The sequence below is a fragment of the Amphiura filiformis genome, chromosome 1 (assembly GCF_039555335.1).
Source record: "Amphiura filiformis chromosome 1, Afil_fr2py, whole genome shotgun sequence".
Classification (NCBI taxonomy): Eukaryota; Metazoa; Echinodermata; class Ophiuroidea; order Amphilepidida; family Amphiuridae; genus Amphiura; species Amphiura filiformis.
In genome coordinates, this window is record NC_092628.1 from 32,532,755 (window position 1) to 32,559,579 (window position 26,825).

The 26,825-nt window shown below is 37.1% G+C and overlaps 1 protein-coding gene across 1 annotated transcript in view; it reads left to right on the plus strand.

Moving 5' to 3' along the window:
* The window catches only part of LOC140158410 (transient receptor potential cation channel subfamily M member 5-like), a 35,860-nt gene extending 11,171 nt beyond the window's left edge, over nucleotides 1-24,689 (plus strand). The window contains exons 9-26 of the mRNA XM_072181504.1: nucleotides 5,065-5,174; nucleotides 5,552-5,704; nucleotides 6,088-6,192; nucleotides 6,756-6,891; nucleotides 7,366-7,555; nucleotides 8,487-8,718; nucleotides 8,899-8,930; nucleotides 9,778-9,841; nucleotides 10,881-11,015; nucleotides 11,654-11,893; nucleotides 13,249-13,423; nucleotides 13,963-14,119; nucleotides 14,292-14,485; nucleotides 17,562-17,694; nucleotides 18,024-18,075; nucleotides 18,714-18,845; nucleotides 22,757-22,987; nucleotides 23,766-24,689. Coding sequence (XP_072037605.1) covers nucleotides 5,065-5,174; nucleotides 5,552-5,704; nucleotides 6,088-6,192; nucleotides 6,756-6,891; nucleotides 7,366-7,555; nucleotides 8,487-8,718; nucleotides 8,899-8,930; nucleotides 9,778-9,841; nucleotides 10,881-11,015; nucleotides 11,654-11,893; nucleotides 13,249-13,423; nucleotides 13,963-14,119; nucleotides 14,292-14,485; nucleotides 17,562-17,694; nucleotides 18,024-18,075; nucleotides 18,714-18,845; nucleotides 22,757-22,987; nucleotides 23,766-23,777 — 2,483 coding nt within the window. The 3' untranslated portion in view covers nucleotides 23,778-24,689. The remainder of the gene's footprint in view (nucleotides 1-5,064; nucleotides 5,175-5,551; nucleotides 5,705-6,087; nucleotides 6,193-6,755; nucleotides 6,892-7,365; nucleotides 7,556-8,486; nucleotides 8,719-8,898; nucleotides 8,931-9,777; nucleotides 9,842-10,880; nucleotides 11,016-11,653; nucleotides 11,894-13,248; nucleotides 13,424-13,962; nucleotides 14,120-14,291; nucleotides 14,486-17,561; nucleotides 17,695-18,023; nucleotides 18,076-18,713; nucleotides 18,846-22,756; nucleotides 22,988-23,765) is intronic.
* Nucleotides 24,690-26,825: the final 2,136 nt, after the last annotated feature.

Below are 26,825 nucleotides of genomic sequence, written 5' to 3' on the forward strand. Positions count from 1 at the left end.
TGTTGAAGCTACACATAGCAATAAGACCACCTAGAAGCACCGTAAAAAGCTCCAAGTGTCGAAGTAAATAGTTCGATTCACTGGCACCAATGTTATCAATATAGCAGCGCGAATAAAGCCATGAAAATAATCAGCACAATATATCTGCAACGGCTAGAGTTAGTAATACTATCACCGTATTAGTTTTATGCGTCCGAATGTGATGAGAATAAGAGTGTTAGCTGGTACGCCGGTGAGAAAAATGATGCAGTCGTATGCAATATAGATGATATCTTTCGTCCTCATTTTCCAAGGGAACCGAGAAGCACAAATCAATAGGTGCGTATAGCATTAAAGCGTATGTATTGTATTATACATGAAGGCACATCACATTAATTCGTCACTTCAAGTTTCTTTAAACCGCAACAAGTGAAATTACGAAATGAAAAAAGCTTCTTCCTAAAATTTCAGTTGATTCCTATTTTGTGTTTGCGAGTTATGCATGATTATGTGTATACTGCTCCGTAGACAACGTGTTGTAATGTCGTACTGATGCACCAGAACGTAATTCAAATTTCACAATATTTTTGCTAAATGAATTAATCTGCAAGAAATTGTTTGTAAATAAACATCATGCAGCCAGAGGTGTCCAGTGACATGAAAATATTAACCTTTTTGAGAAAAGTGGTCGATAATACTGGGGATCTCGAAATGCCCTTTTAAAATCTAGATGAGAAGAAATATTGATTATGCGGAAAAGGAGAGTGTCAAGTTTAATTTGCTATATAGTTAAACTCAAGTGCTTAGTGCGCCCAAACAGTACTCTCGTGTGCGCTAGGTCGCATAATTCAGTAGCATATATAGAAATGTAATGAATAAGTTAATTAAGTTGAAATTAATATTTCCTGCTAATAGTAGCTATTATAGTAGCGCCAGTTCTGAGGTTAACTAGTCCAAAAATAAGGTTAGCTAATCAAAAACAACTCGGTTCGCTAGTCCGAAAAATGAAAAGGGTTTGCTGGTCTGAAAGTTATCATAGTTATGGTAGGATTCGGAATTGGGTTAGGGTAAGGGTTTCGGACTAAATCGCAACTTTTAACTAGCGCACTATAGCGAATATGGACCAAAACGGACTGTTTTACGGAGTCTCTTGACATGGTGTGGTCTTTTTAACACTGTTTGGTATGGATCTCGACAACTATAGTAGCTCTATTTGAGGATGTGCTCAATTCATGCAGCTCATGGTCTGCTTCGGAAGTACAGGCAAACTCGAAGGAGGGGGTTTCTATAACAACACTCTCGGCTTTTTCCTTCCAACAACTTTTTAATTCAGGATCAGGGGGAGATTTCATTGGAGGCGGATCAACTACCATTTCAATCGCGCGAGATGGCCCATTAATGGCAGCTTCGTCCCTGATAAACTGTGGTGCTACCATTTTTATTCTATTAAGACCAAGCCGACATTTAAGCTTACTACAAAATTGCCGTTGTTCCGGTCCCTTCTCATCCGTTTTCTTTTTCAAGTTACGAAACTCTGCTTTAAATTTTGTGGTCGTAAAGTATATAAATGCGTTGACAATGTGATTAAGTCGGAAAAAATCTTTGACGATCAGAAAAATACGTAGATTGTATAGTTCGTTTTATTTTGTCCATAAGTGTTTCGTCGCTTGAAACCATATGTAACGAAAGACTTGTTAGCAACAAAAATGCAAAAGTAAAAGTGGTTACGAGCAGTCGTTTAGTTACCTGAAGTCGTGTCTTAGAGTGAAGTGTATTGTACGCACTTGCAATATTTGTGTGTTGCGTTGCTGTTGCTCCTTGATGTCTGCAATCTTGCTCTGTTGTTTCTTCTCCATTAGATCCTTGAACATTTTGAACGTTAAGCCTTTTTTGCAGCTCTATTGCGAAGTCTCTCGACATCTTTTGTTGAGCACGAATATACGAAACGGTGAAACTGTTGAAAAGAAAGATAATAATCAATGTTCCTAGTGTTAGGAAACTAGCAATGCCATATATAACGATTGGAAACTCTTTGTTTGATTCTCCTGGTGTAAAACCTGTACCAAGAGCGAAGACTCCAAATGCAATGCATATTAAAAGGCACAATATGATGAGTATTGTACTCCACAGCTGTGATGAGATAGTGAATTTCCTACGCAGAGATTGTTTGCGCATTTTGTTGAAGCTACACATAGCAATAAGACCATTTAGAAGCACCGTAAAAGCTCCAAGCTGGTTAGTGAGAGCGCCATGAGTTTACACATCCACGGAAAATCGTATACAACGCATAAATCATGTTCTGTGTCGAAGTATATAGTTTGATTCACTGGCACCAATGTTATCAATATGACAGCGCGACAGAAGCCATGAAGAAAGCAGCACAATAGATCTGCACCGGCTAGAGTTAGTAATACTATCACTGTATCAGTTTTATTGACGCTTCTGCGTCCGAATGTGATGAGAATTAGAGTGTTAGCTGGTACGCCGGTGAGAAAAATGATGCAGTCGTATGAAATATAGATGATATCTTTCGTCCTCATTTTCCAAGGGAACCGAGAAGCACCAATCAACAGGTGTTTAATGGCATTAAAGGGTAGTATAATACATGAACGCACTTCACAGTAATTCGTCACTTCACGTTTCTTAAACCACATGCAACGGAAATTACGAAATGAGAGCAGCACGGGGAGCAGCACTCTACTACTAGTAATAAAAAAGGATGTCACACCACTGAAAAATTATAGGAAACTAAAATAAAAAGCAAAGAAATGTTTAAACTACATATTATAGAGCTCCCCAAAGATCGCGCAGTGACGTCTTCATTTGAAAATATAGCCCAATACAAACTAAGGATTCGATATTTGGATTACCTTTTAGCGAAAATGACCATTATTTTGTTTATTCGAACAAACGACAAACAGCATTTGAAGCGTTGAAGCTTCATTCTTTATAGACACTTCTTTTAGCAAATAAAGATATCGTGGCTCTGAATGAATGGTCATGCATGATTTAAATCCTTCACTATCTATGTTTGAATTCACACTGCAGTACAAACCATTGCTGACGAATTTCTTCTACAAAAAGCGGGAAAAAAGTTGTTAGAATAAAATAGATTAAATGCTGATTTAGCGTGTTTAATGCACAGGCTAGGGAAACCTGATTACATTTCCGGAAAGAACCGCGAGATAGGAATAATTATAAGAACTGTCAGAAGCAATAGTTTATTACTTCATTAGAAAAGGTTGAAGGACATCTCCCATTCAGCCGTGTGTGGTTAACTAACTACGTAATAATCATAAACTCAACTTACTCAAGGGTACAGGCCAAATACACGTATCCACTCCTTTCGAAAACCGTATCTTGCTAAACAAAATTAATATTGATTTGAATATGTTATCATCATATTTCATGCAATTTTTTTTAAATTAAAAGACCGACACACGTACCGATGTCATTTCAAACAAGCATTTTGACTGTTTTGTAGTGACTCAAGGCCCAACAATGCCATTGCTACCATTCATACTACAGTTCATTCATAAAAAATATCAAATTCACTCAATAGTATCGACCATAAGGAATATTCAAGCCAAATTTGGACACCATCCGGATATATTCCCTTCATGTTCCTTGCAAATTTACAGCTATCTTCTCTTTAGATGTTTACTAAGGTATGTAGAGTGTGGCCTTCAATACGTAAAATTGGGCAGACTATTTAGCATAATAAAGGGTTAGTTCCAGATGCACCGTGGAGCAAGGAAACTGGTTATTTGCATAGTAAACCCTTAAATCCTTTCTATCGCATTGTGTATAAATGATATGTCATGTCTGATTGTATTGGCTGTGGACGGCGAAATGTAAATTGGGTGATGATATCACAGCACATTAGAGTTTGTCACTCCGTGTATGGCAACTTTTTTGTTATGTTTTTTAATCGCTACCCATCTACAAAGACCCATCACTAGAGATGGAAAAGAGAGAAAACTTCATTTACAACAATTTGGCATAAAACATCAAAAGACAGACGTGACACAGAAATATGGAAAATGAAACAAGATTTTCTGAAGGTATCAGACTACAATACAAAAATATAAAATATAGCTCAACGTTGAAAATAGAAGCATTTTAACCAATTCGTTTTTTGATAGGTGTGGATCACTGAAAATCCCTAAGTTCACGAAATCATAATAGAAATCATGTACCACTTAGGCACTTATTCCCATTTTACATATCAACATTATTTCTCTAATGTTAGCAATGTTATTTTCAGAAAAAAAAATGAATATGGCTACCTGCATCAAATGTGAGGACTTGGTTGGAAGAGATATTTTATAATTTGAGTCTAGTTTGAGGGGATGAACATATTTATGTACTTCATAAATTTGCAAGAATAAAAAAAAGAAGAGAGGTATTAACGGAAAAGCATGTTATTAATAAGTGTTTTTGATGAAAGGGAAATTCGCTGTTTTCAAAACTTTCAAATTCTATGAATAAAATGTAATTAGTTTATGAGATATGGCACTGTCGTATCACATAGCGTATCATTATTAATATAGGTTGTCAAATTGTGCATATTTTTGCAGATTAATTAGTTCTAATTAGTGAATGAATAAAAGTTTGTATTATGTTGAGAACAAAGACAGATTATACTATTGATTACCGTATATTCTTTAATAATAATAAACATATTTTACTTTGGTGCTCTCCAGTGGGTCTTCAAAAATTTGAAAAACTTTAAATGTGATTTTCTCAAAACTGCATTTTCGTCATACGACAGTTTGCCAAAACAGCGACGTAATGTAAGTCTACACCCCCCCACACACACACACACAAAATACAACATTATTTAAACTTTCAACAAATAATACTTGTTTGTACAGCCGCATGTATTGGCATTATGGTATAAAATTAAATTGCTTGTTGAAAGTCCAAATAATGCTGTATTTTTATAGGGCATCTGCGTGAATTTGCCTTTCATCTCTATCGTCAAAAGCACTCATTATGCATGTTAAGATGTAAAATGCTTGTAGATGGAATTCTATGGTATCTGATTAAAAACATATTTTATGACATTTATATCCTAACCAGCAAATCGAGAAGATTCGCATCGACAGTTGAATTTAGCGCAAACCTGGAACCGCCATGATATTGTCAGGACACAACTCTTCGCATCAATGAGAGAAACTATGGAATGGGAGGTACGCGGTCCAAAAAAATATCCTTTGTGGTTAGGTCTACTTTTAAAAAACTTACTCAGTCGAGAAGTATGGCTTCGCATTTGCTCACCGATAGCTTGGGACTCTAACTTCGAATGGTGAAGCTCTGTCGATGAGAAAATTCGAAGATAGACTTCTCAAGTAACTTAGAATTAATTAGAGGAGAATTTAGTCTATTCTACAAATATAAAAAAACAAGTACAGCTGAGATAATGAAGAATTTTCAACTAAATAGTTCACCTTTTTTGCTTTTATAGTCGCACGCTTTGATACCCGGCTGGTGCATGCGATATGCCAACTATATGATTTTACTTTACGATGAAGCAGTTTTAGTATAACACTTATGTTTATCGTTCTAGGACTACAACGCGGAAAAGGAATATTTTCAAGAAAGACTCTTAACAGTGATAGTGAACAACAAACCAGGATTTGTCCGTTTGTATCTGGGGAATGGTGCAATACACATCGAGACGTATCTGACGAGACGGGTGCTGACGCAACTTTATTTCGAGGTAACGAATTGTGCTCAAGTCAGTATTCGTCCCGATTACTAACTTCTTGTGGGATTCAAAACATCCTGTTTTGCCAAACAAATCAGCTGATTTCTAATCCTATAGTTGGAACTAAACTGGCAATAAATATCCAATTTTAACATTTGGCCATTTTGAAAACACGTGATTTAAGTTTTGTTTGTTTGTTTTTTTAATTTTTTTTTAATTTTTTTGGTTTTGGTTGGTTGTTTCGGGTTTTTTTTCAATTAGTCAATGCATTCTAATTTTCAGCAAGCATTTCTTTTCTATTTTATAACCATGCGAACCCTTAGTTACCCCACCATAAGCAACATGCAAACGTGACGGATTGTAACCTCTCACTTTATTTCACTTTCTAAATATAGGTCAAGAAATCTCCCTTGAAAAAGATCCTACAGCGAAAGACTTTATCTGATGCAATTCTGTCGACACTAAAGCCAACTTGTTCTCCTTGTTGCAACACTGATACGGTAAGTTCCGACACACACACCCTACACATGCGCGTATTTTTTTTTTTTTTGGGGGGGCTTTGGGGGCGACAGCCCCGGGGTAAAAGCAGGGGGCGGCCAAAATGAAGGGGCGGCGGAAGAGGAAGGGGCGGCAAAAACTAAAGGGCGGCAAAAAGAATTAGTAAATAAAAAAGGGTGGAAAAATTTGATAAAGCATAAAAATTTTTGAAAAAATGGTACTATACATCAAAATGTGTTACTTTTAGGGCGCTTGCGCCTGAAATCCTTTTTTTCTTTTTTTTTGCTCTTCACTTTTTCAAACAACCGGAAAAAAATTGGGTCAACCTTTTCGGGCTGTTGAGGAAGGGGCGGCAAAAATGAATTTTCTTCAGCCCCCGGGGTTGGGGCGGCCACGGTACGCCACTGCTACACTGCTACACACCATCCCCACCCCAGTATACATCCACCCATGAGACACGAAAGTACAAAAATTAATGCGCACAAAAATACCTATTCTAGAAAATGTCAAACTTTACCGGTACGTTTTGTTTTTGACCAAATCTTCACGTTTCTATTTGTTTCAGGATGAAATTCCAAGCAATAATGATAATGATTCTCAGGGATATTTTGGACTCAAGAAGATCGGAGACACAATACAATCGCTGACATCGAGCAACATAAATCCATACGTATCTAGCATGGACGGTAGTAGATTCAATGGTAAGGTAGTACGCTTTTTATTCCACTTGTGCACTGTATTTTTGCACTGATACAATCTCAATTACTTTGGCAAGTTTGACATTAGCAACAATGAGTTGTACCATCAACAAGCTATTATTTACCATAACAATGATGCATAACAATATGCAGACTATTGTTCTCATTTGGGACGCAAAGGCCTCAGACAGTATTCAACTGAAATTATAATACCTTGCATCACAACACATTGCAATATCGCACAGGGAAATCAGAAACATGGGATAGTGGACTTAACACGGTTTGGAAATAAGCTCTTCATTATAAAAACCTTAGGTTAGCTGTGCAGTACTTAATGTTCAAACACTGCACTCTTGCTATCTCAATGGCAAGCTGAACGGTGCTTTTAGTTACCTATACCCAATTTCAAGTTTTTACAGTCATTTGTAATATTTGCAGTTTTAACCTTCTATATAACAATTATTTCTAATGAAACAGAAACCTTCAGGAACCCATTCCATCACCTGTTCTTGTTTGCTGTGCTAAATGGTTTCCACGAGATGGCTGAGTATTTCTGGGAGGAAGGCAATGAGCACATAGCAACGGCTTTGGTAGCACGAGAAATATACTTGGGTATGGCACGCAGACTAGAAGGAGACAAGCAGACGGAACTAGAAAATATGGCTAGGTACAATTCTGGCATCATTAATATCATATTTTATGGATTTTACCTATAATAGGTGGAGCGTGTTAGCGTGATAGCTGTGAAGTCCCTGGTTCGAGCCCTTGCCTTTCCCAGATGGCTTTTAATGCAATTAAGTTTTTGAGTCTATGCACGCTCTCGCAGGTTCACCCGGGTACTCCACATTCATCCTATTATAGAACCGGACTTTCATCAGATAGTAAACGGGTCTTTTGTATTATGATAAATAAAAGTTCTGGAAAATGGCACACATAATGTGAGTAACCGATCAACGCCAAAAAGGGGAAAAAAGATGAGCAGTGCTTTGTCAAACATCTTTTATAGTGTTGTGTCGTTTACAAACACTCATTTTAATTTGGTATGTAATATGAATTGTGGGATAGTCTTTTACGACAGGAGTTCATAACAATTAGTAAGTTTTAGCGGGTTTGCCGTCTGACTTCTTCAGGACAAAATACCTAGTATGAGACGTGTAGGCCGCCCCTTGCTTACTGATGGCTCTGAAAAGAGCCGTTCACTGAAGACATCCCCTTGTGAACAGTGAACAAGCAGATCTCGCCTATCTGCTAATCAGCTAATGTAAAAGTTTGTGGTGGCTCTGAAAAAGAGCCGTTCAATAAAGACCGCCACTTGTCAACGGAGGCAAGTAAAAAAGTGGTGGCTCTGAAAAGAGCCGTTCATTGAAGATTGCCCTGTGTCAACTGAGAACAAGCCGACCAAGCAGGACCTACTCCTGACGAAAGCTTGACAGTTCTAAACTTGTCCGAAGGCGAATCCGCTAAAAACTTACTAATTGATTTAATGTAAAATTGCGTATGTTCTTCGTATTTTATCATCATTTCATGACACATGACAATATACAACCGTTGATCTTCCCTGTAATACAATTATCTGTTCGTTTGTCATTCTTTATTAGTAAATACGAAGAGTTGGCATGCAAGATTTTAGAACAATGTCGAAAGGATCATGACAAAGATTTCAGGAAGCACGACTTATCCAGACTATTGATGCGAGAGTTGTCGCCATTTCTGGGCGGAACTACCTGCTTAAAGTTGGCCGAATCCACAGAGAGCAGACGATTTATTGCCCATCCAAGTGTGCAGTCTTTGGTCAACGAAGTATGGCGACATGGGCTTCCTGAAGAAAAGGTAAAAACGGAGTGGAGGCGGTGGGGGTAAACATAAACGTGTGAATCGTTGTTGTAGTATAGTAGATCAAAAAGCTGGTCTCATCCGATTTTAATATTTAATATACATCATTTATAATAAACCAATACTATTGCAGATGTTGTTTTTCCATCTCTTTTGTTTTTCCTTTTTCTTTTCCAGGATCATGGATCAGGAACAGCTAACATAAAAAGGCAAGTTTTAATTTGCAAGTACATGTAATTAATTTCCCGTCAAGTACGTTACCATTTCTATTGCTTACTCATAACTTTATTAATCATTTGTGACCGTACACGACGAATGAGCAGTAAATTCCTCCCTCTAGTGTCAATTTTGTTTTATTTCGTGTTTAGAAAATATATATCATAAGCTTTAAAATGGTATATCATTTGATTTCAAAAGATATCCAGAAGCTGGGTTATGGTTTGTTGAACTTTGCTCCTTCAACAAAATGGTACCTTTTTTCGTTTCTACATGTGTCTCTTTTTCCACATTGCTTGTAATAAATATCAAACAGTCATAATTGGCGGTCATTTCAAATCATCCCCAAGTCATCGAGGTTCAGATATGTCCTGTCATTGTTAATTGTTGGATATACATATATACCTAGATAAATACAATGCTTTGTAACCCACCACTTGAACAGGATTTAGCCAAAACAAACAAAGACCAGAGCTATTAAGAATTATATAGACATCTAAGGCAGACGCTTATTATCCTCTTAAACACTAGGATTATTATTGGTTTAAAAGAGATACATGTCGCACCAACTTGAGGTACCAATGAATACGACCTTCATGCACATTTTACACTGTAACTCAGAATACAATTTAGGACATTTACGGCTCATTCCTGCTGTACGGTCACATTTTTCTTAAAAGTTACATTATTCTCACTTATAATATTAATATACATGTATTATATGCCTATACCTTAACATATATTCTTTAACACAATGAAATACACATAACATTTAAAAAGAAGCAAAAGAATTCGTTCATTTGAAAAACAGCATGTCTGTTATGTGTGGTTCTGTTGCAGAACATGTTTCCAGAAAACTGTTCGAGTTTGGACTGCACCGAGAACAACCTTCGCTTTCAATGTGGTATTATTAAATTACATTATATAACTATGTTCAAAAGTAAATATTGAAACGGGCATGTTGTCGAAAAGTGATGGCCGAATTTTACACTTTAAGACATCTTTTTAAAACAGTGTTTGTACTTTACATGCTTTACGCGTGATTCCGATGTGTGTACTCGTACGCGAGTACTCATACAGGTACTCTGGAGTACCAATGGTGTAGATAAACAGCTGTACACTTTACAGTCTAGTACCTCCAGAGCGGCAGCAAGAAGCTGGTAGTCCCGCTGGTAGTGTACATAAAAGCGGCATAAAACAAAGAAAACCAGTAAATGCTCCTACTTTTTTTTACATTAAAACATTTTGGAAAGGCACTTTTAATTATCCGGGTTCATTAAACATCGGGTAACAAATAATGATATCTTGGTATCGCTCGAAACATTTCTTACGAAATCTTACAAGAACTGAATAATTTTGTGCAACCCACTGTGATACATTGTGTTCGATAGCATCGGACTTTATCAAGTTGTGAATACTCTCAATCATTTGGGAATGGTAAACGAGAGAATGAATTTATTCTTGTCAACCAGGGTGATATCCCATTATGGTGCATGCAATCAATCTGGTTAAAGAATCAACTTAATTCTCTCATCAGATTGGCGGTGGCATCACCAGCGTAGCCAGCCTTTTAGTGTGAGGGGCAAAGTCAAATTTTCGTCCCCATTTATCAATTCGTCGTCCCATTTCTAGTCATGTAAATGAAACTTTTGTGGGGTACTTCCCCACACCCAACATTCCCCCCGGCTCCCTATGGCTATGGCACTGGGTGGCGTGCAAGTTGCACCCCTTCGGGGCCCGTCTGCTCTTCTACTTTCACACGCATGGGACCTGGCGATAAAATGTCTTTCCCGCCGTCTTGCACGCCACCATGCACATTGCACCAATCATAAAGTCAGTCCGATGGTGAATCAGACGTAACGAAGCAAATTATGTTCTTCCAACTAGAACAAAAACAAAATAATCATGATAACTAGAGAGACTTTAATCTACCTCTTTTCCAGGTATCCAATATCCTACTCTTGGCATTATTTTCCTACATACTGTTATCAAACCAAGTCTCATCACCTACCCCGTCATGGTGGGAAGTACTTCTTATAATTTGGGTCGGAACAATACTCATTGAAGAACTAAGACAGGTATGATATACGTACTTTGCATGTTTGTTAGAGGTGGACCGAAGGTGATCATTCGTCCTAATGACATCATATGGTTGACCCATGCTGACCCTCTTCTGACATTTGTGGGAGGCACTAGCTTCATTTAAACAGGCTGTGTTGGAACGTTTGAATTAGTTGAGAACTGAGATAGGATATTAATTTTGTACTCGTGACGGCAAACATATTCGCCAGCGAAGTGGTTACGTAACACCCTAGTAACTGGATCGCGTATTTTTTGGAATTGATAGTACATGTCATAGACTTTGTGTTGCAATCATTTCGATCGTGGTGCAGAACTCTAAAGCGTGATCCAGTTGGCATAGTGGTAATCGGATTACACGTAACCCTTCGCTGGTGAATTGGTTAGATACTGTAAGTCATTAGCGTGTCACAATCTCTAAAGGGCAGTTTATACCAGTAATTTTGAATGTTTTGCTATTGCCAAAAATGCCGCCCATATGTGTCAATTCTCCGCTATACTCGACCGGTACTCGACTCGCTTGAGCATGAGTATAAGAGCCTCCACGTGTGAAGATATGCACTTACGGTTGCAGATTTTTATCCATAATCATGATAACACAGCTTTGATGTGGCTTGATTGTCTGCTTCTTCAACAGATATTTCACGAGGTCTTTAATAAGAAATGGAAAGATTACATCGAAGATTACTGGAATAAGATCGATGTTATCATGCTGAATCTATTTGTGGTGGCAATGATATTTCGATTTGTACCTTCTACTAATGAGATAGGTAGACTGCTTCTCGCCTTGGATTTATTCTTCTTCTATTTTCGACAACTTCACGTGTTTACAATATCTGAAAAGCTTGGACCAAAAGTGATTATGGTGTTCAAGATGGTACGTTTATGTCTGTTACTATTGACGTGATTTAAAAAGACAATATGCTTTCCATGTTGCGCATTCGTGGATGGATCTTATCTCAAAATCATTTACCTGTAATTTGTTACTACTTCTTTAGGATTAATACATAGTCCCAACACAAGAATCCAGCCGGGCTATAGATTCTCGAAGCTGTTGTAGTATTCAGAATTTCGATTAGCCAATCACCAGTTGAGTCGAGTCAATCTAAATTGTTGCCCTCATGAAAGCCACAACGACAAAGTGCTAACATGTTTGCCTCCCCTGGACCGGGCGATCAAGTCGCGTTTGATGATGCGTCAAGTCATTCGAGTCACTATTACTATAACATTACGGTATAGTTGAACTTTTCAATCAAAGGAATCGTATGCAGTGTTGCCCTTGGAAAACACATGCAGACCAACAATTAGGTGACTACCGCAGAATTGGCATAAAACACAGGACATTATTGAGTCCTCTTTGTGACTCGAATGACTTGACGCATCATCGGACGCGACTTGCTCGCCCTGGTCCAGGGGAGGCAAACAGATTAGCGCTTTGTCGTTGTGGCTTTCACGAGGGTAAAATTTAGATTGCCTCGACTCGACTGGCGACTTGATTCAATAAGATTTGGCGCTTAAAGGGGCATTTCGTGATCCACAGCCTCATCCCCCACTTTTCCCAAAAAAAGTTGAGATTTTTACACCACTGGATACCTCTGGCTACATAATGTTTATGTACCAAATATTTCTTGCAGATTAATTCGTTTAGCAAACATATCGCCAAATTTGAATTTCGTTCTGGTGCACCAACGAAATTACAACACATTGTCAATGGAGCAGTGTAATACACATAATCATGCATAACTCGCAAACGCAAAATCGCAATCAACTGAAATTTTGGAAATAAGCATTTTTCGTGGATATCTGCTGAAAAATGTCATGAAAAGAGGATGCTAGAATCACGAAATCCTCCTTTAAGTCTTCGCGTCATTCATGTCATTGGATCTGCATTAATGTTTGATTTATTTTCCGTTCATTATGGACAATGATATGATGGACTCACCAGCCGCTAATGACGAGTATGGACTGCAATGTTGTTTTCAAGATTATAACAAATCAAGTTAGTGGGCAATGATCACTCGCTCGTCGGTAGCGGCCAAGCTATTAGACCTAATTTATAACACTTATAGTTAAAATTATGATCGTATAAAGTGTTGTATTAGTTTTGTTCCCGGGTTTTATTGTCCTCGGATTTTTGAAAATGTTATAGTTAATGAAACAAAAGAACTTCTAATGTATTTTTTGAATATGCTTTTAGATATTACAATATCTAATTATTTGCTTGTACCCTAGTTTGTAGACCTGGTGTTTTTCTTGAGTATCCTATTCATCATCTTACTGGGCTACGGTATAGCTGTCCATTCTATTCAGTTTCCAAAAGATACAGACGCAGCATCGTTAGTAGCAGGGATTTTATATAGGCCATATTTCCAGATATATGGAGAACTTTTTATAGAAGGCAGGTCAGGTAAGTATTATTTTTTGTCCTTTAATGTAACCCCGATGTAACCATTTGGTTTTCAGAATTGATCTTCCGTGATGCCCTAGACATTGGTGTAAACCAGCGGGGTGGGTCCAGTCACTTAGGCACCATATCAAATTTGGTCCTATAGAACTATCGATGCCCGGTTAGGTACCGATGACTCTTAGCATCACTCCCTGGAGATATAATAAATTGTATCAAGCATAATAATTAACAGTGGCACAGTGTAATTGTTTTTCATTTAAATAAAACACAAAAGCACTAAGCAAATGTTCAGGGAAAGAAGTGCCATCTGTACCTCTTTCGTCACCGATAGCGCTATAGGGCCAAAAATGATGTTGTGCCTTAATGCAGACTGTTTTAAATAAGCCATATTGACAATGATCCGTCAGATTTGTAGGTAACACAGCTTGCCGCATTTCTGGTGATCGAAAGACTGAATTCACAAGTATCATCAGGGATATGAGACATATCCCTGGTATCATTCATATTTCAGTAACAATTGTTTCTTTTTTTTAACTCAGTGCTCGATCCTGACGACAGTTGCAGTACCAATCAAACAGAAATAGAACTTGGAGCAGATCGGTGTCCAGAACATGGTCACATCGCACTAATCTCTCTGGGTTTATATATGATGATTAGCAATGTGTTACTTCTGAACCTACTAATTGCTACATTCAGGTAAATATATTTATTACTCTGTATGTTTGTTGAGTGTGTGGTGATGCATGGGGTGGGTGGGTGTGGGTGGTTGTTATAAACGTTAGTTCTTTCCACCATATGGTATACATTTTGCATGACAAGTGCATCTAGACCTGATATAACAACAGATATCTTCATATTTTAATTCTAGTAACACTTTTGAAACGGTACAAGAAGAAACTGACTTGCATTGGAAGTTCCATTCTTATGCCCTCACAAAGGAGTTCTTCCAGCGCCCTGATCTGATGCCTCCCTTGATTATCATTACTGATATCTACCGCTTTATAATTTGGATCATGCGCAAAGTCGGTGTGTACCGATTCCAATGGAGACCTGAAAAGATACGTAAGTTCAACAATGCCTAAAATGGTGGATTTAAGGGCTGGGGTATGAACGTTTGGACAGTATTTATTTTGGGACATTAGAGCACATCAGACATATCGAATTGCATTCTGAATACGAAGAATGTCATTCTGATATCAAATAATTTTGATTTTTGAAATTCGCAATATAATACACATTTTATGGCAAATCACATTAAAAATTGATATTTTGATATTTAACAGTACTTGAAGTAAACTTTATAAATCTGATGATTTATACTTAAAGTGTATGTAGGTGGGATGAAAAGCCGACGATCAATTGAAAATTTTGACCTTTCGTATTGAAGATATGGATTTTTTTTCCCAAAACACCAAAAAAATTAGGTCTTTTGGGAAAGAAATCCATATCTTCAATATGAAAGGTCAAAATTCAATTCTCATATTCGCAATAAGGGCGCCGCCAACGGATTTTTTGATGTATCATGGGAAAAATCGTGATGTATCATGGGAAAAGGTCGACATCAAGTCCGCGCAATACGAATATTACCATGCTATTACATAGGAACACGTGACAATATTTTTAGTTGGTCAATATAACGGTATTACACGCAAATCGATAGAGAAAAAATTAATTGTGCACATTTCAAATCACATTATTAAGTATTATTGAGTATCGATTCGCGTGTAACACCTTTATTTTGACAAACTAAAAAATATTGTCACGTGTTCCTATGTAATAGCATGGTAATATTCGTATTGCGCGGACTTGATGTCGACCTTTTCCCATGATACATCACGATTTTTCCCATGATACATCGCAAACCGCTGGCGGCGCCCTTATTGCGAATAGCGAGAATTGACCGTCGGCTTTTCCTCCCTGCTACATACACTTTAAGAATATATCATTAGATTTATATAATTTACTTCGAGGACTGTTATATATCAAAATTTGAAAAATATCAAATTTTTATAATTTGTCATAAAATTTGTATTATATTGTGATTTTAAAAATGAAAATTATTTGATATCAGAAAGACATGCTTCGTATTCAGAATGCAATTCGATAGGTCTGAGGTGCTCTCATGTCCCATAAAAAATACTGTCGAAACGCAATAAACGCTCATTTTGGATCCCTTAAGGAGATTGAATTTGAGCTTTTCTGGGGGGGGGGGGAGATCACTACCAATTTCAGTTATTCTCAAGTTTTAACCATTATCTTAAAATAATTAATTAAACAGTTCTTAAAATAAGAATGCAGTATAAACGCTTACTTTATTGGACTTTTCAAGAAGAGCGATATAGTAGGCCTGCTCTCTTCCTCGTCCAGATGACAGTAACCGTCGCGTAGGTGACTCAAGTAGATCAGTTCACATGTATTGTATATTCGTTGTATATTCATTTTTTTTAAATCGCGCAGCAACCAACGGCTGAATTGCACGACATTTCCATAATTATTTAAAACACTCAAATACTAAAAACATGAAAATCAATATGTAGGCTACATATTAACCCTCGAACTACGTTGCGTCATGAAAAAACGCACACGTTCATGACGTTTGCGCCCAAACGACTTAAGCTAATCGTAGATGCATCCTTTGCGCTCATTTTAGTGATAAAAGTGTTACCTCAGCACCTTATGCGGGGTAGGACCGGCCATCAAAGATGACCATAGAGGGGGTGAGGCCCCAATGATTTTCATTTCGCTCTTGTGAAATTATTCCAAGAGCTAATGACGTTTTACTCGTTAGTTTGGTGAAAATAGTCATTTCCTTTTATATTTAGGACATAATTTGGTGAAAATCGCATTTTTATAGAATTTTTAACCGAAAATCAATTTTGCCTAGATACTTTTGTGCATAACCAGAATTTCCCAAATTTACATTGGCGCCCTCACATTATGACGTCATAGCGATATTATGTGGGGAATGTTTGTACTTGATTTGGTATCACTGGATAAAGGAGACCCATAGCTATAGTACCTAATAATATAAACGGTATATGACGTTTATAATTGAAAATTAGGGGGTTGGTTGCAACAATCCCCTCCCCCTTCGTAGTCCGTATTACAAAATATGGCTCGGTAGTGGTTAAAGAGTTGCACTTGACTGGAATTGACACAATATTACAAATGACCGGCAAGACAATTGCTTGGAGGAGGTTGGTACATCATCTGGCTGAGAAGAGAAAATCTAGCCCAAAATATAAAGTATGTTTCAAGTACTTGATTTGTCGTGAAGAACTAAAGACTGCACAAAAAGTAACGCAGCTGTTATAAATACGCCTATAGCTTCAGAACCAATAATGGTTTTCACCATATTGCAACATAGAAAGAAGGTTGATTTATTTGCGCGCATTTTGATACCACATTCGTCCAATTTCGTTCAATATTAACAACACGGCAGTGTTTAAAAAAAAACGAATTTAAAAGTTCCAGCTACTTGTATTGATTTGAAGTAAGCGCGAAGATAATGGAGGGTTTTACGTGTCACAATGCTTGCGTAATAACCATTGATCGCAGTGCAACTTTTAAATTCGGGTATTCTTCTTTAAAATCACTACTGCGTTGTTAATATTGAACGATATTTGACAAATGGGGTATATCACAATTCTTTCTCTGTTGAAATATTGTGAAAACAGTTATTAGTTCTGAAGCTATAGTCTTATTTATAACAGCTGCGTTACTTTTTGTGCAGACTTTATTTGCTTAATCCTCGTGGACTGATCTCACATGTTTATCTCACTTTGTTTGACATAATGTGCTTTATCCGTGAATCTTTCTATCTATTGAAGACCGAATTAAAAAGACTAGTTTGCATATGACGTTTTGTCAACCAGACCAAAAATGCCGTACTGCGCAAGTCATTAACCAATCACGCCGCGCCTTTGCCCTGATGTCAGACGCAAACTAGTCTTTTTAATTCTGTCTTCAATTATAGATTCTAGTTTATTTAAGGTGTAGGTGATGGCAGCCATTTTTTTAAAGTTTTGGCCATTTTATTAAAACACATATGCTTCCCTTCAAAATGAGTCAAGGAAGCAATAAAATCACAAATATGGAAAATTTACAAGAAAATTCCACCTTTTTTATTTACCTGTAGAGAGGAAATATAGCCGTGAGGAGGACGAGAGGCTGGTCAAATTGGCAGAATTAGTTGCTCACCGATACGTCTCACAAGCACGGCGATTGCATCAAAAAGATGCTTGTCCGTGTTGTCAATTTACTGAAATGAGGTAGGCCATATAAAACAGCGAAATATTTAATATGTCTCATTCTTAGGTACTTTGTCCTGAAAAAGTCAGAATTACTCCTGACGAAAGCTTGACAATTCTAAACTTGCCCGACGGCGAGCCCGCCTAGCTATCCTAGAATTTAGAGATGATTGATCCCAGGACCTCCAATCATGATGACTGTCTATAAAGGACGGGAGAAAGGGTATTTCACTTCATGAAATAAAATATGATATATGTACTTGAATAAGCATTGGGATGGATCTTATGCGTCCCTTCTTGTTTTTGATAATGTGGTTATTAATGTTTTTATTCTCACCCATTACTTGTAGTAAAAGAAGAATTTTTGTTCGGCTAAATGAGTTTGATCATCTCACTGATAAGGTTAGTTAATTTGCTTAAGATATTTCTCGTTTAAACTTTAGAATGCTTTAAGCGCTTGTTTATTTCAAAATCCTTCATGTCCTTGTTCGATGTTTTTTAAGTGAGATGTTATTAGCATCATTTCGAAAAACTTCTTTTCATATCAATCACTTTAAATGATTAAATACACATAACGATCCGACGCCATGTAAAAATCGTGAACATTCAACATGTATGGTGAACGGTCGAAGTTTTAGTGTTATAAACATCGTTTTGTCCGTTTCTGGCCTGGACCGTTTGTCATGTTTGTGGTGTGAAGTTGCAGCAAAAAAAACTATATAAACCGATAATTCTTGACACTGGTGTGTTATATATAGATAAGAGTGTAATGGTTGTGGTTCATTTGGTGTTAGTTAAGGTTTGGGTAAAGGCATGTGATTACTCGAGCCATGACTGACAATTAAGCTATGCGTATACCCAACGACAACGTCAGATCTCAGAGGCAAATACATTACATATTACTAATTATTCAAAGGGAAGACGTGATAAACCACTAAATAGGCTACGATTTCAAATAATATCGAATCGAGCTCGGATGCCCTATTTTTTAATGCTTTCAACAATTTCAACAATATTGTTTTATTGTAATCATTTTCCAGAATAATCTACAGAATGAACAAGTATCAAATACATTGGAAAAGTCAGGAAAGTGGAGCGAAAACAAGTTAACCGTAGAACTTGTTTGTGAAGAGGAGGGTCAGGGTTTCGGATTTAGTATCAAAGAGCTGAAGGTATGTATTTAATTGATTTGTATTTTTTTCCGAGGTTTTGTTCCCAATTGGCGTTTGCGCAGAGGAAAATTGGGACAAAATTTGAGAATGGGTAGAGCCCTATGAACATCCATCCCACCCGAGTCACCGCCACCTCGTCTTTATGTAGTCGAATTCGAATGCTTTCTGAAAAAGAAATGGCATATAGGCTATAGCTTGTATCTTTAAGATGGATTGGCCCAGTTCTCTGGGGTCTGGTTAAAGTATTCTACCTTTACTTTCTTCCTTCCTTTACCTAAGAAAGGTGATACCAGAGAATGTGCCAAAAATCGTACATGTATCTTTCATCTCCCACACCAGCAAGGTATTGCTTCATTATCATTGCTGAACGAATTCGGAACCATCTAGAAAGAGAGTTACCACCAGAACAGGCAGGTTTCAGGAAAGGAAGAGGAACGAAAAACCAGATCGGCAACCTGAGGATTCTAATGGAGAAAAACATGGAGTTCCAGCAACCTCTGTTTCTCTGCTTCAGAGACTACTCCAAGGCCTTTGATTGCGTCCAGCATGAAAAGTGATGGCGCATCAAGAAGGAAATGGGATTCTCTGCACATGTGGTGGACTCATCTAATCTTTGTACCAAGGACAGAAAGCCACAGTAAGAACTGAGTGTGTAGACTCAGACTGGTTTACAACGACCAAGGAGTACGTCAGGGATGTATTTTATCACCCTATCTTTTTTAACATCTATGCAGAGTATATTATGAGATTTGCACTTGATGGATACTACGGAATGGTATAAATCGGAGGTAGTCGAATAAATAACGTTAGGTACGCTGATGATATCACCCTCATTGGAAGGACAGCAAAACTGAACTTCAAGACCAAGTGAACATGGTAAAGGAAGCTAGTGAGGAGTAAGGACTGTTCCTTAATGTCAAAAAGACAAAGGTCATGATTTGTGGAGGGAAAACAGACCAGCAGTTAAAGGCTGATAGAGAGGACATAGAGATGGTTAAATATTTTCAACTTCCTTGGAATGAATGAATCTTTATGAATGAATCTTTATTTCCATAATAAAAAACAACAAAATACAAAGAAATTCAACATCAAAAAAATAAAACAAGACAATTATGGAGGAGATGATCGAAAGGCCAATAAGGCCAGCATTGACCATCCCCTTACAGAACTAAATTAATACAACAACAAACAGAGTATATTAAGCCTATCACACAAGAACAAAAATGGGGCACCAAGAACTAGTTGTAAAATGAGATTAGCTGTGTTTTATATTTGTTTCGAAAATGTTTGATTGAGTTTGCTACTTTAAGGTTATCGTTCAGGGAATTCCATAACAGTGGGCCGGTAGTCCTGATTGAATGATCAGTGAATACTTTCTTGTTTTTTGTTTGATTATACTTATTACTGTTTCTTGTGTGATAGCTATGAATATCGGATCGTTTTAGAAAGAAACTGTCAAATGAACATGGCAGTTGCTTAATAGAATATTTATACATGTATACACCTAGTTCTAGTTTGAATATATCATATACATTGAGCATATTGAATTTATGAAATAGTGGTCCAGAATGGCTTCGATAATGGCTATTTGAAATGATTCTCATGGCCCATTTTTGGAGCAAATGTATTTTATCAAGATATGTTTTACATGCATTCCCCCATGTAAGTATACCATAATTAATATTATAATATAATATCATAATTAAGACAAGCGTACAATAAAGCGTGTGCAAAACACGCCCAGGTATAAAAAATTTCAACTTGTTTATCATACCTATATTCCGTGAGATTGTTTTTGAGATTCCGTTGATATGGTTTTTCCATGTGAGATTTTCATCGATAATTACACCTAAAAATTTGGTTTCGGTTACCCTTTGCAAGTCACTCATTGTTGACGAAGGAGGCAGCGGTCAAGAAATCTGCTATTGCTCTTACCGACATTAGGAAAGACAGAGGAGTTTTTAGAGCAACCAAAATAAGCATCATGAATGCCCTGGTCTTTCCAATTGCTATAAATGGCTCTGAAACATGGGCAGGGCCGGATTTACCATAGGGCCAGATGGGCCCGGGCCCAGGGCCCCCAGATTGCCCTGTGCAGTGTGCATCTTCCATTTTAGCCGAAAACACCATGTTTTGGGTCAAAATAGGGTACACAAATAATTGCAAAATTTTGCGCGCTTCGCGCACAAAATGGCCTGTGTACAGCTTCAATTTGGGCCAAAATGACCTAAAATTGATTTTTTCGCGCGCTTCGCGCGCAAATGTCCTAGTGCAATCTAAAAAGTGGCACATGCCTTCCTCACGGTGCGTTTGGGGCCTCCAAATTTTGGCCTGGCCCAGGGCCCCCAAAAGGTAAATCCGGCCCTGAACATGGGCCGTCGGAAGGGCAGACAGATCCATGAATTCAAGTTTTTGAAATGTGGTGCTGGCGAAAGATGCTGAGAATGTCATGGAAAGATCACAAAACAAATGAATTTGTCAGAAGACAACTTGGTGAGCATGTCAAATGTTCAGTCTGCCAGAAAATTGATCACAATAAATTGCAGTGATTTTGGTCACATCTTAAGAAGAAATGGTGACAAGTTGGAGAAAATAATAGTTCAGGGTCAAGTTGAAAGACTTCGCAGAAGAGGCAGACAGAAGCTCCAGACAGATGGAATCAAAGAATCCACTGGACTATTCCTTACTATTTATTTATTTATTTATTTATTAGACTTCATCACTGGTACATATATAATTATTGCACATCCAAATTTTAACAAATAAAAATATAAAAGCTTTTTTTTTTAAAAAAAACATGTTAAAAGGCCAGCGAATAGGCTGGGATAAACAGGTGTAAATTCACCTCTAGAACCATCTCACCTAGGAAAGACCTAAATAATTTGGACAAAAGAATGGAATGCCAGAGGCAAGACCTTAAATGGGCCTACCATTAGGGCACCGGCAAGTAGAAAACCAAGTGCAGGTATCAGAAGGAACAAATTTGGAATAACATTGAGACTTCAAAAATGCTTGATATTTGAAAGAAGAAATGGAATTGGATAATCTGGTTTCCAGGGGCAGCTGGTTCCACAAGGGAACAATGCGGTTGAAGTATGATTGTTTGTGGGATTCAGTCTTACACCTCTGAAAAGATAACATAATAGGATCCGCAGAGAGCCTAGTAGTGGGATGGTTCTGTTGGTTTTTACTTTTAAAAACAACAAATTTATCTACATCTAAATCATATTGCCCCAACTTGCATCTATGATCTAAGATCACCGAGTTCCCTTCTGGATGATAGTGGAAGAAGGTCAAGACTGGTTAACCGCTCTTTATAGTCCTTGTCAGGATAGTGCATAATGAATTTGGTAGCCCGTCTTTGGACATCTTGAATAAGCTGGACATTTTGTTTTGAAGTCCCGCTCCAAAGACAGCTACCATACTCAAGGTCACTCCTGACAAGGGCAGTATAAAGAGTCTTAGTCACTTACGAATGCTTACCGTCTTGCATTGGACAGGCAGAGTTGGAACAACATCATCAAAAGGGCCACAACGGGTCAGTCAACGACTTTCATTCATGGAGGACTATCACCAAAACAATCTGTTACAGTCCTTCGATATGGATTTACTGATTTAGAAGCAAAAGCGTATCCAATGGCCCATCGAACAGTATGGATGGTATACCACGTGGTGAGACCCGCAGTACTTTTGTTTTCAACCCCTCTAAAGTAAACTTTATTTTGGCTGGGGTTACGAGGAATATATTAGCTTTCTTCAAATACCAAAATCTTTGAATTTTGATAGAGTATTGAGGCTATGAATTAGGTCACCAATCTTTACCTGCACATTTTCCATGTTTTTAGCATTTGTGTGTGGAAGTGAAAGTGCAGTAAAACCCGGGAGTAAAACATCTCGTACTTTTTCTCCAGATTTTAATAGATTCCTCGCAAGAAATTGAGACCGTGAATGTGATTGGGGGTCTAATCCCTGGTGGTGTGGCAGGACAAGATGGCCGACTTACGGCAGGTGATAAACTTATATCCGTCAATGGAATCAATATAGAACACAGTACGAGAGAGTTTGGTGTCCAAGTGCTGAAGAATGCCGGGAACAAGATTGACATTGTCGTGACGAAGATGCGTACTGAAGACAATGATGAGGTAAGAAGATATTTAAATGTCAGCACTTTAAATCTTACAAGATCGGCCTATTTGCTCTCCGTGTGGAATCAGACCCACATTCTTTGCGATTTGGTGCCCAAGAAAAACATATGACTAGAGATGAGTTTGTTACTTTTTGCTTACATTAGGCCTAACCAAGAAAACAAAAGCAAAATATCTAAAAGCAATTTCACCCCAAAATCAACGATAGACAAACCATTCCGAAATTAAATTTGTATATGAAAATTTACTAGGGCTTGACCATGTTGACTATCTTGATATTCACGACTAAATGATGTGTATGTTGCATTTAGAATACAAAGCAGGTCCTTCTGATATCAAATAATTTTTCCTTTTTTGAAATTCGAGATATATACAAATTTTATGGTAAATTATTAACAAATGACATTTCAAACATTTCACAGTCCTCAAAACAGTCCTATAAATATAATGACACGACGGTAACTGGGGTGAAAAGCCGTCCATCAATTGACAATTTTGACCTTTCGTATTGAAATGCCAACATTTTTCATTTCTAATAATTTGCCATAAAATTCGTATTATATCTCGAATTTCAAAAAAATCAAAATTGTTTGATATCAGAAGGATTCAGAATGTAATTTGATGTGTCTGATATGCTCTCAGATCCCACAAAAAAGACTGTGCAAAAAAGTGGGTGACCGACTGACCGACCCCTAAAAGATATACCGTAATTCATAAAATTCAGTTGTATTATTTGGATTTTCATTACCATTGTACTTTTTTGTTTTTATTTCAGATATTTGTGTAGAAGAAATCCGCAAAATGACGAGAAAATTGCTAAACTGTAATGAATACAACACGCCACAAAATGATTTTAAATTGTAAAATGGTTCTCTAGTCCGAATATGGAAAAGGTTCGCTAGCCCGAAATAAGATTTTCTATTACAAATCTGAAAAGGGGTATTTTAAACCGAATTTGAAAAGGGTTCTCTAATCCTAAATCCATTGGTGATTACAAATCCGATTGAGGGCAAAAAGATTACCTTTCTGAGAATTGGGCTATTCCAGAAATAAGTGCACACCCCCTATTATAATAGAGGAGTAACTTTTCAATATACCGTGTCAAATGTCTGGATTTCCATATTTGGCTTTCTGAAAAAGACTGTGATTCTAGTTGCCAATTGCTACCTGGAAAAGCTTGGAAATGCAATTAAATGAATGAAAAAACACGGAATTGGCCAAAATTATCTCTCAAATTGAGGATTTCCGATTTTGAACTATTTTTCTGCTGGATTTTTCGCATTTGGACACTTCCAAAGTCTGGATTTTCAACAATCACCACTGGACAAAAGGTCCGGAAATTCGAACTCCTCTATATGGGGTGTGCGTCTATTTTCTGGAATACCCCATTGCTCATTTGTCATAATAATATTATTATTATTTAATATTCCGTAAAATAAATTACCCCATCACATAGTGTATAGGTGGCGGAAATTTAAATTTTTCCATGGAGGCGCCCCCATAAAAGAAAAAATTAACTAATAACTGCCCTAATGCATCTTCCTTTTTAGTCCGAAAACTTTTTGGCCAATAAGGGAAAATTGCAAATTTTGCGCGCTTCGTGACAACCAAATACCAACATTTATCTTCATTTGCAGCTAAATAGTTTGAAATTGAAAACTTTCGCGCGCAAGTGTCCGACAGTAGGTCAAACCGGTACAAAATAAAAAAATATGCACAAACATTATACGGGCCGTTGGTCTGGTGCATATGGGTCCAGAGGATATTGGTCTAACAATTTCAGCTTTTTCAGCCTCAATCATGTCGATTACCATGAATACTCCCAACACTTAATTTTACATGCCTATGATTATTTTATATACGCTGCCTTTCCGCCTTAGCGTCACTTGTCTTGTACTGCCCACAACGTCATATGTACGACGATTGTTATGTTTTAGTGTCTTTTATGTATTATTTATTTCCACTTGACTCTATAATAATGAGTACTACTATTAGTATTAAGGTTAAGGTTATACAGGATTTTGACATTTTGTGTAGGCAAATTGGCTGCACGTAGCCACCTAAAATATTTTGTTTTTCAAAAAATAAACATGGCAGGCCTAAAAATCATACTTCATCTTAAAGTTGACACTCTAATGATTATTATTGTAATACTTTTAACGTCATAGCTCATACACAAATGTACTTTGTAAGTGTTTCAATTTGTGTTCAATTTCATGAGCATGAGGTTTTTTGGGAAAGAGGCCAGGAAAATATGGGGAGAGGGTCTGATTTCATTGCGATTTCGTATATGTGTTACAAACAAACCAATGAAATAATGTACCTATTTATTCTTTCGATAGGTCCTCCTGATTTAAAACAGTAAGCTTACATGTTCACAGAATGTCAATGAAAATGATGGGGTAAATGTCGTCTTTTTTGCAACAACAATATTAATTTAGTGTGCCAATATATTGACACAATTATTCCCTACATTATTTCTTTGAAGTATCAGCTAACACATGCATATCAAAATTTTATGAATCAGCTACGGGAAACATTAAAAATAATTTATTTCATATCAGCATATCAGGCCAAATGGTCCAAAATGGAGTTCTGAGATATCCACACATTTAGTTTCAAGTACTCACATTTTCTGCTATTTCACAGTATCAATTCACAATCCCATAATATTCCAGGTGCAGTGCTCCTGTATTACTACTGATAATCCTTACTGCATGGGAAGTATCAATTGATTTTCACAAAACTTGCAGAAATTGACAAATTTCTGCCAAAACTTCCACACTATCAATATCATGTTCAAACCATGTGCTAACTTGTTTACAATGCTAGTTAATGTTGCCAGGGCCAAGGTGATAGTACTTATTTTATTGATTTTGTCTAGTATAGTGCTGGTTGAATACTCATGCTCCACTGTGTATATGCTTCAGTGATTTTAGCAATCAAATGAAAATGATAGGGTTGCCAGTTCATGCGCTGGAATAATAATCACTATAAGGGGGCACATCACTAAATAAATGTCCCATTGAAATACATGTGAAAATACAATAAAGTAACTAGGTGCATAATAATTATGAGTCCTGGGGGAGGGTAGAATGGGGGAGGGGGGGAGCAGTTTTTGGCAAACATTTACAGTGCATCTTTATAAGGCTTAGGAAACACTACATAAACATTCAAATCTGCATCATAATATCTAGGCCATTTAAAGTTTCCACATTGGCAAAGTTAGGCTGGCCGAGAGCAGGGCCAGGGGAGGATGACAGGAAATGTTGGCATACCTTTTAAAATCTAACCCACGGGCCCCCATGTATATTTGGGATTCCCCTTCCAAAGAAAATGATAGCCCTCACACCTTCTCTTTCTTCCATGAGTTACACCAAATGCGGAAGGATTTAGTGTAGTGTCCCCTTAAAACAAGAACTGTCTTTAAAAAAAAGAATTAGTGCTGTGGGATATCTAGAGCAAATATTGATACACAAAAATTATTTCAAAAATACTTTGTTGATACAATTTTTTCAATCTACATCTCTGAGATGTTTAATATATACATATACTTCATAAATAAAAATTAAAAAACAAAAGACAAGTTGAGTGGAATTTTCACCCTCCGTAACCTTAAGAGGGATTAAAATTTTCTTCAACTTGTCATTCGTTATTTACTTTTAATATTATTTTTACTTGACCCTATTGAGTACTGCTCAATTAGTCGGATAAGTTCCATTCAACTTTTCATTTTGTTTTTTACTTATGAAGTTTTTAATTTAAATTTATGAAGTACATGTATCTTATTTATTGAATACATCAGAGATGCAGATTGAAAATAAAAAGAATGTAC